Source organism: Diadema antillarum, unplaced genomic scaffold (genome assembly GCF_040938485.1).
Source record: "Diadema antillarum isolate AM-2024a unplaced genomic scaffold, OU_Dant_1.0 seq00000651_RagTag, whole genome shotgun sequence".
NCBI classification, from domain to species: Eukaryota; Metazoa; Echinodermata; class Echinoidea; order Diadematoida; family Diadematidae; genus Diadema; species Diadema antillarum.
In genome coordinates, this window is record NW_027271564.1 from 719002 (window position 1) to 734431 (window position 15430).

The following is a 15430-nucleotide window of genomic DNA, read 5'->3' on the forward strand; positions in this document are numbered from 1 at the left end:
TCACATTATGTGAAAACAGTACAGTACCAGGATTGAAACAATACAGCAATTTCATACTTTTTTCACACGAGATAAAGTGACAAAAATGGTTCATATCCAAGTGCTGTAGAAAAATAGTTCCTTTTCTATGTACAGGTAAAAACAGTGCATATGATGGTGATCATACAATGGCTCTACTGTTAAGAGCAATAAATATATAAATTATGACATACATATACTCATTTCCTTAAAAAAAAAACACACTCAAAAACAACCAGCAATCAAAATCTGAGTTAGTCCACCAAAATCTCCTCCTTACACCACAAGGGAGTTACAGCAATATCGCCAAAACAGTACCTCGATATATTCAACAGTACTCGAGACAGAAAAAATATATTCAACAGTGCTCACGTTGGAAAATATACACTTGACATATTACTCTTTGAAGTCTTGAACAATGTGTTTTACTTGCTTGACATCGAGCAAGATGGCGCTCTTTAATACAAAGACAGTGTGCTCCGAAAGACAAGAAGACGAGTGTGATATCGACCATACATTCGTGAGGAATTCACAAGACTGAATACTATTTTAACTACACTGCTTCTCCTTCGTCATACGGTGGAGGTCAGTTTGAAAGGTTTGTACACTTCTCGGCTAATGTCCACTTTGCTCTCAGAATCCTCCTCCTCTTCAATGAGTGCCTGTTTCTTACGGTACTCCTCAAACTCTTTTTTCAGCTCCTCGCAGCGTTTCTCTGCGTGAGCGATCTTGCCGGGCTTGGTCACATCGTCGTCCATGCCGCTGTCAACGATGATCTTCTCTGGCTCGTAGTAGCGCTTGAGTGCCTCCATGAGTTCAGAATCCAGTCCCCGGTCGCCCTCCTCATTTTCGTCCGTCGTCGAGTCGTCCCGCTTGGTGTCAGAGACGGGGCTCCCGTTCTCCTCCCCCTCCTCCCGCACTTCTTCCATGCTCGGGAAGCTGCGCCGCCCGCGGGTCGATGACGTATTTGTCGTGCTCTGCGAAGTGTTGCGGCTGCCGTAGCCGCTGCTCAGCGAGTGCTGGCTGATCGGGGAGAGAGTTCGGCGAGGTGCAAAGCTCGGCAGCGGACCAACCAGACTCTGGTCCCGGGGTCCCTCAACGGAGGAGAAACTCTCTCGGCTGTTTGAGATGGCTGAAGGGGAAAGGGCAAGGGGCTTGGTGGTGACCGTTCCATGCTGAGACGGGACAGGACTGACCATCTGGTAGTCTCGCGACCTCATGGTCTCATCCGCAAGGATGGTAGAGTCCACTGTGGGATCTGTGGGTAGAAACATTCCATGCACATTAAATACCAGTAATGATCTCTTTCAGAAATGGTATGTTTTCGCACATGAAATTCCGGCTTTTGCTGAATGCATTTGTGGACATATTCAAATCAATAGGCCTGGGAAGGTCTATTGATTTGAATATGCTTTTTTTTTGTCACAAATTACCAAAATAAGCTTTTCAAATTGTCTGTTCTCATTTGTAACATTTGATTACTTTTGCTTCAAATTGTTTGCATCACTTTTTGGTACTGTTAGCCAGCCTGTGCCTAGCTTTTTGATTTTAAGCACCAATCAAACGTGAGCACAAACCATGAATATGTCATCTAATGGTGTACAGAATGATTTCTTGCAATTTACCTTTCAAAGGAAATTGCAGAGGAGAACTAACTAGAATCATCTTGAGCAGATAAAAAGCTTATTGAGACTTTAGGGAAGTGTCTGTTAACTTAACTGCATCAAGTAGACAGAAAACGATCAAAGATGATACAAAAGAAAAATCATCCTTATCACCACCATCATTACCATGATCGCCATCATCACCCCTTCCATCATGATCACAATGTTAATCATCATTGTCATCACCACCATTATCACCCTCACCATCCTCCCCATTAAACTCATCATCATTACCATCAACACCATCATCATCACCATCAGCATCATTATCTCCTTCTGCACTACCATCATCATCTCCACCATCACCATCATCACCATCATCATCATCACTGTCATCACCATATCAATCCTCACCATCCTCACCACTAAACTCATCAGTATTACCATCAACACCATAATCATCACTATCAGCATCATTTTCTCCATCACCACTACCATCATCATCCCAATCTTCAACATCATCTCCACCATCACCATCATCACCATCATCATCACTGTCATCACCATCATCAACACCATCATCACCATCATTAACATCATCAACATAACCATAATCATCATCAACATCACCACAATCATCATCATCACCATCACCACCCCAATCACCACCATCAACACCATCATCACCATCATTAACATCACCATCACCACTGCCATCATAATTACTGTCATCACTATTATTAACATCATCATCACCATCATCCTCACCATGGTAACTGTGAGTTGATGGAGACCTCCTCCAGTGGGGTGATCTGGGAGACATCGCCCTTGGTGACATCGCCCTCAGTGACATCGCCCTCGGTGACATCGCCCTCGGTGTCGTTGATCTCGAGTGACTGGATCTCATTTCAGGATTCTCCGGCAACCTCACATTGCTCTCATCACCTCTGGGCAAGCTCTGAGTCCTTTGGTAATCACTGAAATCTTGCGAGGCATGGTAGCCATCGTCAGAATAAGGAAACGTCCTCTCATCAACTGCGGGAGAAAACACATCACTGTGCACGTATGATCCAAGGCGCGGGGACTTTGTATCCGTGTCGTACGGATCGCCATAGTCTGCTGAGGTATAGTCACGAGACCCAAGGGGACTGACGGAAACAATACTGGGGTCGCTGTACACCTCGGCATTCACTCGCATCATGTCCTTATAGGGTGAGGTCTTCCGAGGGTGTGGCACCTCCGGTGACGGTTGCTGCTGGGATGTGTACTCATATGATGCCCCCGTGGGGTACTCCTGGAATTCCATGGGTGTAGGGGTAATACTCCGCCCGCTGACTGATCCCGCTATTGTGCTCATGCTGTCCAGTGCGCTCGGCGAGAGGGCTTGCATCCGTGGGACATCGTTGGCGTAACTGGGTGTGGCCGCCCTGGCAGCTTGCAAATCTTTTCTCGTACTGTGCCGATGCATCTGCCTATTAAAGCTGGCTTCTGTTCCAACACCACTGACATCCTCCGTCCAAAGGGAAGTGCTGCGACTGTCCGGTGTTCTCCCAACTTGCGACCCGCTCTTCTCTGGAGGATGGGTGTATCTGGGAGGAGTGTTGTGCCCAAACGTCTGCATGGGCTGGGAACCCCATTCTCCCGGTTGCATAGCAACCGCATCCCGGCCTCTCGCATCATCCCGTCCGACGCGCGGCTCGTCGTCAGAGCTCAGTGCTGTTAGGAGCATTTGGCCGTGGTAGTAGACGTAGTCGCCCCGCTCCTGACGTCTCCGCTCCCTAGAATGGCGGGAGGAGGGTGCGGTGAGGGGCTGGTCCTCCCTCCCACTGGATGTACTGGGAAAACTGTTTTCTGAACCCTGCTGCTGCAGATCATGTAGGAAACGCACCGGATCTGGAAGGAAGAATGGCAACATAGAGAGTGTTTGAACGTTTCATTGGAACCAAAAGACTTTCAAGGTAATGATCCTCTTCCATCACTTATCTGAATTATGTTGAAGTTTGGGATCATAAAACAAACAGGGAACTGTGTTTTTAGCACTTTTTCTCAAACGCTTTACTGTAGAACAGTGTGATTAGATGTTTCTAATAGAGTCCTGTTTTCATTTCTTAAAAATCCTGTACACACTCTTCACTTTCAACTCTAATAACTTTTGAAAGGATAATGCTACTGCATTGAAAGCTGTCATTACTCATAGACAAAATATGTTTATAAAGCATACCTAACTTAAGCTTAATCTAATAATCCCTTCATTGTTATCGCTCAGGTGGTTAACACCCTGTTTTTTGTCCCATTCCTGGCACAGCTAGCGTGGCTTAGAAAAGACTAAGCGCTTGAAGAGACTTTTTACTTCAGAGCCTCTTTTCTCAGTTCACAATTTTCCAGAGTGTGTGCTTTCTTTCCAAAATTTAGATAGGTTAGGAGAGTCCATTTGGATTGAGTTATACATCATTTTAAAGCTTAGAGTCTGCTCTTTTAGAATCTGCCCTTAACTAAAAATCCCTGTTTGGCGACTTTTTGTTTGTTTTGTGGTGCAGGGTCACATATTGTACATCAGTACATTGCAACCAAAGTAAAATGGAAAGAGAGAGGTGATGCAGTATCTACCTGCAAAATAAACCTACAAACTTTATCATCAAAGTCCTATGCAGTACATCATATTGCAAGATCATTAGAAAGTCATGCTTGTCTGAAAATTGTCAGCAAGAATTTGTTAAACTGTACACAACAAAAGAAATGAAAGCCATGTACATCAAATCTACATTTAGCACGACCTTCCCATAGTACCGTCTCATTCATTTTACATTGGCATTACGTCCTACACATTTTACAAGAGATGAAGATGATACGAGCATCTGACAATAAGGGAGGTTACCTGTTTCTTCTCTTGCACTTGCTGGCAGAAGAGTGATGTCATTGAAGTCGTTCACATCTATGCCCTCAGCAGCATTGGTTGGCGAGGCGGTGGTGCTCCTGGCCATTCCGTAATCCAACCTGCGACTGACGGTGGCGATCGCACCACCGCCGCCGCCCCCATCAACATCCTCAGACTCGACGTGGTAGCTGGCGGACCTGCTTTCGGCCGCGCGGTTCAGGATGCGGTCGCGGAGCGAGCGCCGGTGGGCCTGCGTCCCCGCCCCCTGGCCCAGGTGGTGGTGGTTGTTGAGGGACCCGTTGCCGGGAGACGGGGACGCAGCCCGGCTGCGGTCCGGCTTGGGGCTCAGCTTGACCTTTAGTTTCGTAAGACTCTTCTGGAGAGCACTAGGCCTTGGCTCTGCAGTGCTGGAACGGAAGAAAAATTGCAAACAAAATTTCAGGTCTTAGAATATTGTCAAATTACAGTGTACTCCTATTACAACGCAGCCCTCAGGACCGGCAGTTTTCTTTCGATATATCGAAATTTCACCATATCCGAACATATAAACAATAAAAAACATAGAGCAGATACTTTTGTGGCCTGAATTTTTACTTCGTTGTAACTGGAAGTTCCTTACAACCGTGTTCATTACAAAGGGAGTGCACTGTATTACTGCTACAAAAGTATGTGTAATCTCCATCTTGATCTCTTCCCAGATTCACCATCATGATTACAACATCTGACCATCTACCTCTGTCAATTAATGGAATCTTCTTGAAAATTTGGACAGCACATCTACACCTCAGGTACATGTAGCCAGATACCTGGACCAATTCATCATCAATGTCTACCACAGTGTTTTCTTAAAGCGAATCAAGATGATCTTGGCTGTACAGCCACACAAATAGACAGGTTGATAACCCCCATGGCATAGATATACTGTCTATAGATGGTATCCTTAGCAGTAAAGGCATGGAAACCACGCAGCAGGTGTATGAATGAAGGTAAGTTCTGACTGTACAAACTCACAAAACACAGTCTGTAATATTGTATATGGAGTGTACCGAGGGTTATAAGAAGCAACTGAAAAAAAAAAAGTTGTAATTAAGATATAAAGAGATATACAGTGCACTCCCATTAGAACAGACATGTTTGTTTGGTTTGTGTTTTTTTTAATCTGGTTATAATACATCGAAGTAAAATTTCAAGCCCCAAAAATATTATCAGCTCTATATTTTTTCATTGTTTATTCATTCGATTATAATGAAATTTCAATACAAGGACAAAAAACTGCCAGTCTTGAGGGCTTTGTTATAATGGGAGCTGACTGTATTAAATCTCATTGCTTGCTTGATCAAACAGATGAATCATGATATTATACAGTATATTTTGTGATCAGCTTGTGAGCTTTGTGTACATGATATGTCTGACAGCTGCTGGACAGTGGAAAAAGAAAACAAATAAACAAACAAAACAGAGTGGAGGAGAATGACATTGGTGCAGCATTGATTACCACACACTCATGAATATTCAAAGCATATGAAATGGTAACTTTTTAACAGATGGACTAGATTATTAATCAGAGAGATTTGATGAAATAGGAACAGAGGATGACATCCGAGACATGTGCATGTAGATACAGAATCACGTGAAGATGGGAAAAGGAGAGAAAACAGAAGACAAGCAGAAAGAATATAGGGAAGATATGATATGTGTATCATGAAAGCAAATATATATATAATACTTTAAAGGGTGTGTTCAGTTCTGGTCGAGGTGAGGATTTAGCATTTAACATTTTGCCAGATATTCAGAAACCACTCTGAGATGTCAAAGAGCATGCAATTCTAAGGGGTATCAAAAGTTTATTTGATGAAAATCGGTTTTGAAATGGCTGCGATATCCAAAAACAAGGTGAAACAAAGAGATCGTTATTAAAGGCGTGGCCTGTCGCCTTTTATTATTATCACTTTTTTGGATATTTCAGCCATCTGAAAACCAATGTTCATCATATAAACGTTGAATCCTTCTTAAAATTACATGCTCTTTCATATTTCATAAGAGGTTTCTCATTATCTCACTTAGGAATGTTCAAACATGAACCCCCACCTCAGCCAGTACTGTACAGTCCCTTTAACAGAGAGATGAGGAAAAATTTCTATTTTATACATACTGTGAGAAAGATAGATTGTGAGAGAAAAAATATATATACTGCAAGAGTGAGAGCAAAATATGTACAGTGAGAATGGGAAGGGAGAGAAAGAGAGAGGGAAAGAGAGAGAAAGAAATGAAATATACTCTAAATAGAATGGCTTTGGAAAAGGAACTGTGTGGCAGAGATTTCAAAATTCATGAAGTAAACAGACAGTGCAGCAATACCATGACAATACATGTATGTCACATACGAGAATATGCATAGAGAATGAATTCCACATCTACGTGTAGTGTATTAGAGATGAAAATAAGTCATAATTATGGATTAGAAACAGGAAATAAAATCATGACTGATTGATGATACGACCAAGTGGATGTAGTTCTACACAAATTTTGTTAGTGTGACTGGAGTCAGAGGACTTACTTGGAGTTATTGGGTGTAGAGTGAGTTTGGGCTTCTACCTGGGATGTACCATTCTCGCCTAGAAGGAAACACAAGTGGGTATGAATACAGAGACTAGCAGTGATCATTCACAATAGAATACCAAAGTGATGATGTCACAATACTTCAGTCTTGGAGCCAGGTGCGAGCATGGTTAGCAACAACAGTGTTCACAGATATTCAGGCCAGGTGAGGTTGGTTAAAATTGGTTTCCATGGCAATAACTGGCTATGACATCACACTTTGGTAGTCTAAGGCTTGCCACACTGCATGCTGGCAAACAAGCAATCATACCATAGCAAAATGGGTGACTTTTAATATCATTCTAATGTTAAGGAAATGAAGCTGCCAATTTAGTGAGTTTTTTTTTTTTTTTCTTAAATTAATGTACTACTTGCAGTAATACAAATTTAAAAGGAAAAAATGGCAGGACTAAATGTATTTTTTTAATATAAAAATGTTGTACAAAACTTGCCACATACTATGAAATAGTATTGTTTACACCGCATGAATTACACATAAAAAGTGTAAGCACATATTGAGCACATATCTAAGACACAATTCAAAGCATGTTCTGGTGAGATGTTTTGAAAACAATAATGCAGCTTCAAGCTATGATGTAATGGCATGGATCAAGGAAAATGAAAATCCACTGTACATGTTTGTTTTATGATGCAATGTTGTGTTACACCATAGAAATAAGAAAAAAAAGACACACATAGATACCTTCATCCTATGGATGTTTTATGTTACATACGCAGCTGACAATAACTTCAAGAAATTGAGTTTTGATTACAGGTTTACAGACATCATTTCATATCAGTAAATTCTATTAGACACTATTAGAATTTACATCAAAACACAGCTGTATTTTCTATGCAGAGACTGAGACTTGAAAACAGTTCCAATCCAACATTCCACAGAAAGATCCTTTTCATGCCCAATGCTTTGAAATCATTTCAGTGTATTGCATATAGACTGAATTGACATTTAATTTGTTACCAACAAATAGAGAAAAGAAAAAAAGTGAGACACAATCAACTGCAATTTTTATAAAACCTGAAAAGGGGAGCTCAAACAGATATAGGACAGTGCAAAGACAATTTTGGAACAGTTGCTTATGTTAGGTCACATGTAACAACTATAAGAGCTAGAAAGCTTTATACACTATAAAACTTGTGACATGAAATGTTTGACTGCAAAATGGGTTAAGCACCATGTTAAAACATTTTGAATTAAGATCATCATCTGATGGAGCAAAATAAAACATTCACAGTGACACCTCACTCGCTGCAAAGCAAAAGATATCCTTCTAAAGAGTTATGATTAGAAATATCCCATATTTTCTTCCTATTTTCTGTGTATTTTAAATTCTAATTAAAAATATCCAAAATTAACATGAAGGAAGTTAATTCATTTTGCAATAAAACTCTTTACATCTAAGGTGTAACAACTTGTTATTTCACAACTAGTTCAACAATTGAAGGGCGGAGGGGAATTCGTGTGAGATGCAACGGGGGTGGTACACGGAAGATAGCTTTGTTGGCAATTTTATGGTGGTATATATATAAAGATGGCAATCAACGGCAAACTCAATTAGACTGGAGTTAAGTGTGAGGGCGCACTCACCGAAGAAGAATCTTTTCTTCTTCTCCTTCTTCCGGTGCGAGATGACGATGGCCATGGTGAAGAGGAGCAGCGCCACCAGAAGGAAGCATAGTCCCGCGATGACGCCCGCGATGATGCTTGACATTGACGACCTCGGCGAGCTCGTTGGCACGGGGATGTAGACATCGATGCCTGGATGGTGTAGAACAGGAATGGTGCAGGAAAAAAAAAGTGTCATTACTTTACTGATCCATGACAATATTGAGAAGCAATGCCACTAACGAAATGTCAGCCAGACGAAATGTTGAAATGTTGTTGTGATCACACACAAATCATAAATATCCAAAAATAAGTTACACCCTTAATTTTCTGTAAACTCCTCCTAAAATCCATGCTACACACTACGCTAACACACTTTTTGACATATTTATCTCTACACATGCATTGCACTACTCAACAGGTATACAAACGTTGTACTAATATAACAATTTTGTTAGAGATGTCATATCTAAATTCACAATATTTTTCTTTGCACATCATACCTCTGGTGTCCCCCTCAACCGTGGCGCTGGGGTCACTATAGGTGGTCAGGGTGAAGGCGAACACACGGAACTGGTACGTAGTGTTGGGCTGGAGATCCTCCAGGGCAACCGGACCCACAGACGTCCCAGCTCCAGCCCCCGAGCCAACATCCGGGGAGATGCGGTCCTCCAAGATGACCCAGGGGCCCGTGATGCGGTACTCGATGGCGTAGTGGTCCACGTAGCTGGCCCAGCGGCTTGGGGCCCGCCAGGAGAGGAAGAGACCCTCGTCGCTAGTAACCAGGGTGACGTTACGGGGCGGAGATGGCTTGATATCTAGAAAAGGGAGGAGAGGGGTAAGTTCATTGCTGAAACATATTGTTTGTAATGTATATATTTCTCAAGATTTTCATTTACATAAATTTTGTGAGTCGGGTGCAATTCATGAATTCAATAACATATGGAAATACTAACTCTGACCCCCAAATGCTTGCAACATGGAAGCATACATTTCTTCATCAATAATTGGTGTGCGCCACAATTGCGAATTTAACCACTCGCTATCAAAGAAGTCAGGAGTCTTGATTATTGAAAATTTAGATTCACTGAATATATGGGACGCACAGTATGTGACGAGCAGTGGGTACGCATTTTACATGATACCCAAAAGGATGAAGCATATTCATATTCACAATGTAACGTTGCATGTCTACAGATAGATAAAGTCAAACCATTGTACTACTTTTCTCAATACTATTGACCCTGTAAGTGTCAAAGCACTCAGCTTTAATTCGCCAAACTTTTTCATTAGCATTTAGTAATCCATCCAAAATTTGACCTTCATATAATATAAGCAAACCCACTCAGATGTAGCGATGCATCTCAGTCCAACAGAAGGCCATGGTGGCACAATAGGGATTAGGGGGATTAGTTAATCTCTATTCATTGACAATCAGTTTCCACTCATTTCTTCAAATTGGCAAAGAAAGCTCTCTAGCATGCAAGCAGATAGCAATTAATTAATTAATTTAATAAATAAATAAATAAATAAATAAATAAATAAATAAATAAATAAATGAATAAATAAATAAATAAATAAATAAATAAATAAGTAAAGTGCAGTAAAGCTCAATTTCAAAGTAGATTACTGTATGCATCTCTATTTGACAACAGTAGAATGAGAAATGGTATGCTCTAGTTCCTGTACAGATGTATTTCTGACAATCCCAAAATCACTCCATGGTACTTTGAAACTATCCATTTTTAGTAGCGTCATACAGACATGGTTTATTAATGCCTCTAGCAACACTTTGTGGTGGGGGCATAAAACCAGCAGTAATCAAATGGTACGAGAGTAAAGCTGCCTGAAGTAGGTATGTAGTAGGAAGACACACTCACCTTCTGGTAAAGGAACGACGGTGGCACCGGACGAATCTGTCGGGTGGACGATGATGTCAGCATCTGAAAGCAAAGAAATAAAGAGACAGTTTTATCAATCAATGGTAATGGGAGGTTCAGATCTTCAATTGAATCACAAATGCTCGCCTTACACTAGTTACAGAATTATAAAATTGATGTCTGCCACAATAGCAAAGATGATGAGTTATATGAGTTTTCTTCAATCCGTCTCCCTCTGTACAAACGAAGTTTGTTAAATCACAACTGCTGAGCTACATTTTTAACAAACATATCAGAAAAAGGGAACCAGCGGCAGTCAAACCCGTCATCTACTGCTATCCAGGCAGTGATTGAACATGGTTTAACAGACTCTTGTTACAATAAAGTAAAATTTCATTTTCTAAATTGCTGTCCATGGATCTTTGTATACTTTCTTGTTCGGCTACAATTAAATTTTGATATCATGAGATAAAATTGCCGCTCCTGATGGCTTCCTTATAACTGGAGTCGGCTGAGCATACCTTTTGTTAGGGCAATAACAGGATCACTAGGGCCGCTCGTTCCCAGCTCATTGTTGGCGGTGACGGTGAATTCGTACGTGGTGCTGGGCTGCAGGTCATAGATGAGCATGGAATGCACTCTCTCTTCAAGGCGTAAGGTGGAGGTCCAGAGACCACTGGTGGAGGCAAACTCCCGGTAGCTGGAGAGGGAGGAAACAGATTGGTGCTTCAAAGGGGTGGTTTAGTATTGGTTGAGATGATCATTCAGCTTTCAACTTGTTGTGAGATACTTAGAAACCACTTCATGAAATATAAATGAGCATATAATTCTAAAAGGAATCGAAGGTCTGTTTGACGAAAATCGGTTTTGAAATGGCTGAGACAACCATGAACAAGGTAAAACAAAGTGATCCTTTGAAAAAAAAAGGTGGGTCCCACATTTTTATTAGGATTGCTTTGTTTTGGATATCTCAGACATTTCAAAGCCACTTTTCATCAAATAGACTTTGAATTCCTTTTAGAATTTATGCTCTTTTATATTTCATAAGAGGTTTTGGAAACCTGAAGCCCCATCTCATCTAAAACTGTACCATTCCTTTAATGTCCTGTACAACCAAAGACATTCACTACATGAAACTTGTTGAACTGTAACCAATGGCCCTTTTTGCAGCATGGAAATTTCATGAACTGCTACTGGCATCCAATGCACTGTGGAGACAAAAAAAAAAAGACTTTCATGTGCACTTTACTAAACTGCAAATCTACTCTCCCTGCGAGAAAAAAGTGTAATAGATATATTCAATTCAATTCAAGCTGATATATATATTCGAGTTCAATATATATACATAAGGTCAATGTCTCCCCTCCCCCACATCAAATAACCTTCTACTGCAGCTCTCCTCTTCTTTTAAACGAACTGATTGCTTTCTACTTAACTCTTTGGATATGCTAACTTCACATATTCTGCTCAAACGCACAAACCCACCCAAACCGACCTATAAATCACCAAATGCCACAGTACAATGAAAGCGTTTCTGGCGACTCTGTTCCTCTCACATATCGCTTGCATTTTACGTAGTGATTGACTAGCAAGCAGTGTTCCCTACTGGATTTGCAAGGAAATTCTAAGTTTCTGTCGCTATTTTGTGTACAAAAGTCGTGCCTTAACAGTAATGAAGCTTCTGATCATTTGAAAGAAAAACAAACATAGATTTCAAAGCAGAGCTTGGCATTTTCTCTACAACTTTGCTCACTACATATCCAGCTTAACAGAAATCGATGTAAAAGTTACATAGATTTGAAAAAAGAATGTTTTCCCAAAGTGGAACTACATCGTAGTCTCAGAATAATGTGCCACACAGGGGGTTTCTTCCATGGCACATAAAGAGTTAAGCGGTCACTCACCGGAGGGTGAATGTCTGGGTCCGATCCCCATTATAACCAGGAGTCCATGAGATGTAGGCGGATGTTGAACTTGTCACCACGGTAACATTTGTTGGCGTATGAGGACTGGTGGCTGTAAAATGAAAACAATACAAAAAGAAAGACATACGTCATCCAAATCACAGCATTACACAAGAGGAAACATATGATTCAAAATATGCATTTTATAAAAACATCTTTTGGTAATTCTCTTTCTCTCTCTCCTCTTTTTTCTTCCATCTTTAGTGTGTTATCCTTTAGCCACTTAATAATCGCATATTTTGTGTGTGTGATAAAACTTGACCAATGAATGCATCAATGCTAACATTGGGTCACAAATTAAAATGCTGTACAATCACAAAGTGCAACATTTGCACCCCAAGGCATTCAAAGCCTGCAGACAGTTGCACATCAATATCCAAAAGGTTCCAAAGAGGAAAAGGGGAGATGCTTTTCCCTCAATCTAGCTCGTTAAGTAAAATAATCCCCAAACTAGGGAGACTACTAGGCCTGTCTGGAAATGAAGATTTTCAGGGAAGCCTCCGAAATATTCCTGGAGACTTGACTGCTCTACTCATGGAAAGGGAAGCGAGGTGAAAGGACATTCAGAAATTCACAATATCTTCAAAGTGAGAAGACAGTAAACCACTCCTCCACTCACGTGAGACGATGAGGTCCGTTTCTGCCATCGCCGTGGCGACCTGGTTTGCCACCAGGCACTGGTAGGTTCCGTGGTCCTCCTTGCGGATGTTATCGATCCTCAGTCTGGTGCTCGTGACGATGGTCCTTGACGACAGCTGACCGTTGACCTGAAAGTGGAAGATGATATGGCAACCATTGTCATAATTTAGGGTCAAAGAACTTTTTCCTCCCTCCCACCGGGATATTCATAATCATATGTCACAATTACTATATTCACAAAAACCTGCATTATTCTAGTATGTTTCTTTAAATGGTATACACATTTTGAAAGGCAGAATGAACTGGTATGTCTTCAAACTCTTGATCTGTTGGGATGGGAATACATAGAAACAAAATAATTTCTACACATATGGGTGACTTGTAACTGTTTCAAATCATACTATCCCTATCTCTTGTAATATCAAAATTATCCTTATGAGTGACAGACCATAATCCTCTACCATTAACCTTTGTTACTTCACTTGTTTTCATTACTTGAGAAAACTTGCTTGGTTTGTTATGCTGTCTTTTCTCATGTTGTATTGGTAGCCCATACAATTATGTTGTCATGCACTGTGCTGCACTGAGTTGTATTCCATTATGAGGTGTAAAGTGGCACTTTGTTTGTGTTGTCTTGTGTTGTGTGGAATTAAATTGTTTTGTGTTGTGTTGCATAGTGTTGTGTTGTACGGGTTGCATAGTATTGCATTATGTTGCACTGTGTTGTCTTGTGTTGTCTTGTGTTGTCTTGTGTTGTCTTGTGTTGTGTTGTGTTGTGTTGTGTTGTGTTGTGTTGTGTTGTGTTGTGTTGTGTTGTGTTGTGTAGTGCTGAGTTGTGTTGCATGGTGTTACATTGTGTCATGTTCTGTCATGTGAATTCAGAATGTGTCATGCTATGCCGTGTGGTGTCAGTGTCATATTGTGTGGTGTTGTATCATGTTGTGTGGTGTTGTATCATGTTGTGTGGTGTTGTATCATGTTGTGTGGTGTTGTACCATGTTGTGTGGTGTTGTATCATGTTGTGCAAGTGCCATGTTGTTGTGTTCTGTCTTGTCACATTGAATTATGACGTGTTAGTGTCATGTTGGGTTGTTTTGCACCGTGTTGTATAGTGTAGTGTCACAATGCGTTAGTGTCATGCTACATTGTGTTGTGTCCTGTCATGTGAGACTGTGTAGTGTTAGTGTAATGCAGTGTTGTGTAGTCCCCAAGGAGAGTGTCGATCCTCACCTTCCTCCATGTCAGAGAAGGAGGGGGATTCCCCTCAGCTGAACAAGGCATGAAGACTGAGCTACCCACAGACTGCTGGTAGGAGGGCTCAGGCTCCATGGCAAAACTTGGTGGATCTGTTGCAAAAAAAGAGTGACAAAACGAATGCTGCCAGGTACAGTATTGGTGGAGATGAGAATTGGGCTTTTAATTTTTTGTGAGATACCAAGAAAACACTAATGAAATAGTACAGAGCATGCCATTTTAAGAGGAATTCAGGGTTTATTTGATGAAAATTGGGTTTGGAATGGCTGAGACATCCAAAAACAAAGTAAAACAAAGCGATCGTAATAAAGTGTGGGTCCCACACTTTATTAGAATTGCTCTTTTTTGGATATCTCAGCCATTTCAAATCCAATTTTCATCAAATAAAAGTTGAATTCCTCATAGAATTACATGCTCTTTCATATTTCATAAGAGGTTTCTCATTATCTAACCAAAAATGTTAGAAACCTGAAATTAGGTCTCGACCAAAACTATACGATCCCTTTAATAGTGAAATGTTCAAGCTACGTACACGGACACACATGTCTGAATTCACTTGTAATCCTCATCACATCCCCATTTCAGAGCTCTGTTCCTTAACCCATAAGCCCCAATGTATGGTAATTTCCCACAGATTCAACATTTTCCAACACAACAAACAGTGGGTTAAAGGTCAATATTTGCAGTTGAAAGCATGGCAGACAGATATCTCAATTTCATTTTTTTATAACTAAAAATCTATTCAGTTCATTTAAACTTATTCATTCTATTCAAATTCTACAACTAAAGCCAAAGTTGTTGTTGTTTTTTTCTCTCTCTCTCCAGGCTAAATGTAAAGCAGGAACACAAAGTCATCTAGTTAATGAAAAAAAAAAAAAAAAACATGATATACAGTAAAATTATACTTTACACATTGTAAAATCCTACATGTATGTAATTACATACGGTTATGACAATAATTTGCCAGTTAGATG

The 15430-nt window shown here is 40.7% G+C and overlaps 1 protein-coding gene across 1 annotated transcript in view; it reads right to left on the minus strand.

The window, feature by feature from the left end:
* Positions 1-293: 293 nt before the first annotated feature.
* The window catches only part of LOC139736517 (uncharacterized), a 90602-nt gene continuing 75465 nt past the window's right edge, over positions 294-15430 (minus strand). The window contains exons 7-19 of the mRNA XM_071647267.1: positions 14433-14548; positions 13183-13330; positions 12504-12615; positions 11121-11299; positions 10592-10662; positions 9223-9529; positions 8702-8872; positions 7055-7112; positions 4498-4904; positions 2554-3515; positions 2391-2518; positions 1887-2011; positions 294-1276 (exon numbers count right to left, since the gene is read on the minus strand). Of these exons, the coding sequence (XP_071503368.1) occupies positions 591-1276; positions 1887-2011; positions 2391-2518; positions 2554-3515; positions 4498-4904; positions 7055-7112; positions 8702-8872; positions 9223-9529; positions 10592-10662; positions 11121-11299; positions 12504-12615; positions 13183-13330; positions 14433-14548 (3470 nt within the window). The 3' untranslated portion in view covers positions 294-590. The remainder of the gene's footprint in view (positions 1277-1886; positions 2012-2390; positions 2519-2553; positions 3516-4497; positions 4905-7054; positions 7113-8701; positions 8873-9222; positions 9530-10591; positions 10663-11120; positions 11300-12503; positions 12616-13182; positions 13331-14432; positions 14549-15430) is intronic.